Source organism: Hipposideros armiger, unplaced genomic scaffold (genome assembly GCF_001890085.2).
Source record: "Hipposideros armiger isolate ML-2016 unplaced genomic scaffold, ASM189008v1 scaffold_1593, whole genome shotgun sequence".
Lineage (NCBI taxonomy): Eukaryota > Metazoa > Chordata > Mammalia > Chiroptera > Hipposideridae > Hipposideros > Hipposideros armiger.
The window spans coordinates 51,449-54,499 of NW_017732943.1; the positions used below are offsets into that span (position 1 = coordinate 51,449).

Consider the following 3,051-nt stretch of genomic DNA (forward strand, 5'->3'; position numbering starts at 1 on the left):
CGTCACAGCTTCTCCTCTCTTCTCAAATCACCTCTACGCTTCTCCGTGCTCACTCTCAGCTGTTAGCCTCGAAGCATGTAAGGCCCATAGCAGGCCTTCAAGAGAATGTCACCCAGATGGTGAAGGAAAGAGGTGCCCAATAATACCAACTGTCACTAAACCGGCTGTATCCAGACGCACCTCGCATCACACCAGTCTCCTGTTCTAGAATCCATGAGTTTTAACCTTTACCTGGTTTTTAAGGCCTTACTATCAAAATTTTCTCTCCATTTTCCTACTAAATTCAGTTTCCCACTGACACAGTCAGGCCAGTTTCTCCCTCTCTGTTTCCTGAGCTGTGTAAGAACCCTTCCGATCTCAAGAAACTTACTAACGTACCCACCACAAGAATGTGCGCCTTTAACCAACATCCCTCAATCAGCAGGAGAAACACTTCAAACTACGCATTCATTTCTGCAATCCACTTTAACAACATACATAAAACAAGCATTTCAGTATCTTATACGGCTGAAAGGCAGCACTGGGTTCTATTTACCATTGGGAAAGTTTGCGGTGTAGACACAAAGCAGCTGCAGGGCGATGTGCATCAGTGAATCGTCCATCAGAAGCCAGGGCCAGAGGGAGTGCAGGACGGGCACCAGGTGAGCTTCCAGGGCCGCTTCCTGCGCAGGGAGGAAAGGACAGCCTTAGTCTGGCTCTACGGAAATGGAAAATCAAAACCACACCCAAAACGATCGTCACCAGCATAATTATGGAGAGAAATCTGGGCTTGTCTTTGCTCTGGTTGGTGCGAGCTGGCATCAATGACTTCGGACAGACGGCGCGCCCACCCGGCCCCAGGACCACCCGATGAGCCTGACCAGTGTCAGAAAGTTCCTCCACGCTGGGGGGGCCAGGACATACGACTTCAGTAAGAATGTAGAAAACCAGCTTCTGAACATGTAAATCTAGCAAGACAGGGCCATCGCACAATCTAGATAACCAGTGCATGCGCTGATACGGTGAAGAAATGGGGTTTTCTGGTTAATTAAAGATGCCGATCAACTCTGAGCCCTCCCTTCCACCCTCTCTCTCCCTCTGTGTGTATGTGTGTGTGCGTATAGCTGCTCTGTGTGGACAGATAGAAATAGATCCATCAGAGGCAGATCACTGTTTTTAAATAATTTGAATATAGCAAAGTTCAGTCAAAATGTTATATTAAATCAATAAATTCTTAAGTAACTCAGTCTTTATTACAAAGATCAGTTACCACAAGGACAATATTATAGATAAACATATAACTATTTGCAATAAATGCAGCAATTGTAAATGAACAGGAATCGATGGGCAATCTGCACACCCATGGGCACTCCTGTGGCCAGCCCGGCTTTGTGAAGCCTCAATGGCAGAAGAGGGTGGAGAGCCCTTCCCAAGTTCCCCACGGTGTCCATGCGCCCGGAAGTCATTCCCAGTGTTATCCCCGAAGTCCTCCCCCCATCCCCCCACCCCACCCCNGCCTCGGGGCCTGGGTCTCCGGGAGGCGTCCCCGCGGGGCCGATCTCCGCGCGCGGCTCTGGGCGCTGAACGCGCCGCCTCGTCAGGACCCACTCATCTACCATCCGCCGCGCTCCCGAGTGGGACACAATTCTAGGCGCCACAGATCAACACGAGCAGGGACAGAGCCTCTGGCCTCGTTAGCGCTCAGGGGCCGGCGTGGGCAGACCGCGGATGAACACAGACGCGACACGCGCACACACGCGCTGGCGGGACAGCGAGCGAGCGAGACGGGCGCGGCGGGACGCAGGGCTGGGGCGCCAGCGGCCACCCGGCAGGCGCGGGCAGGGCGGCCTCCGCCCGCCCCAGCGACGCGGCTGTCACCCCTGCGAGGCTCCTGGCAGCGCCGCGGTGCGGGGCAGCGTCTGGCTCGTCTCTGAGACAACAGCCCCCCAGCTTCTGCCCCACAGGCGCCCCGAACACAGCGGGCGCCTCCTAAGCAAGAACTTGGCGCGTTACCTATACAAACGTCTCATGTTTCCATCTGCGTGGAGGACGCCGTGAGGAGCCACACGGGTCACCGGACGCGCGCGCGCTGCCGACGGGAACACTCACCGTTAGCCAGGATCTTGGGCTTATGGGCAGGGCTGAAGCAAATGTTATGAAAGATGAGGAGAGGCAGGTGCGGGCTGCGCTTGTGCTTGAACTTGCTCAGCTCCGTCAGGAAGTCCAAGCAGCCGTCGAGCCTCAGGAGCATCTGCTGCCCGTCTTCTCCGAGGGACAGATTCAGGAGGAGCTTCAGCCACAGGACGGTCAGGTTGCCGAGGTGTCTGTTCCCGCCTTTCGGCAACGTCAGGGACAGAAAGTTCTGTAAGAAGTTGCTCTGTGGGAAGCAGAGAGAACGTCATTTGCTTCTGGAGGCTCTGCATGATTTGTCTGGTCCCTCGGAGACCCATCAGCCAGCACTCTGCTGTTCTCTTAGCTGCAACGCCTCCTTCCTCCAGCGCCTTCCAAATACTCCACCGATGCTGCTTCCAGGTACAACGTTGTACCTGGTACAACGAGTGAAAACGTTGAGGCAAAATAGCGCTCACATTCTAACTCTCACTAATGCTTTTCTGATGATGGATAAAGTAATTATAGTCCACTCTTAATTATTTAGGATTGATAATTCAGTTTGGGAATTATTTCAAGCCCTCTGAGTTTTCTCTCTCTATCTGCCTTCTGGCAATTTTGCTGCTCATTAAAAGCTATCCTGTAGGGAGGAAAAACAAGCAAAACCCACTGATGGCTGCCCCAGGGGAGGCGAGTGGGAGGATGGGTGAAAAGGTGAAGGGGAATAAGAGGTAGAAGCTTCCAGTTATAAAATAAATAAGCCATGGGGGTGTAGTGTTGAGCACCGGGAAAGCAGTCTACATTATCAGGGTAACTCCGTAGGCGACAGGCGCGGTGGTCCTATCACAGCGCATATAAAAGTCAGCTCGCTGCGGCGTCCACCTGAAACTAATATAACACCGCATGCCAACTACACTTTCATAAAAAATAAATGAAAGATTAATAAAACCATATTTTAAAAAT

General features: G+C 52.6%; 1 protein-coding gene across 1 annotated transcript in view; it reads right to left on the reverse strand.

Annotated features, from left to right (window-relative positions):
- The window catches only part of RTTN (rotatin), a 177,003-nt gene that overhangs the window by 16,262 nt on the left and 157,690 nt on the right, over window positions 1-3,051 (reverse strand). Inside the window, exon 40 of the mRNA XM_019634351.1 lies at window positions 2,089-2,356. Coding sequence (XP_019489896.1) covers window positions 2,089-2,356 — 268 coding nt within the window. The remainder of the gene's footprint in view (window positions 1-2,088; window positions 2,357-3,051) is intronic.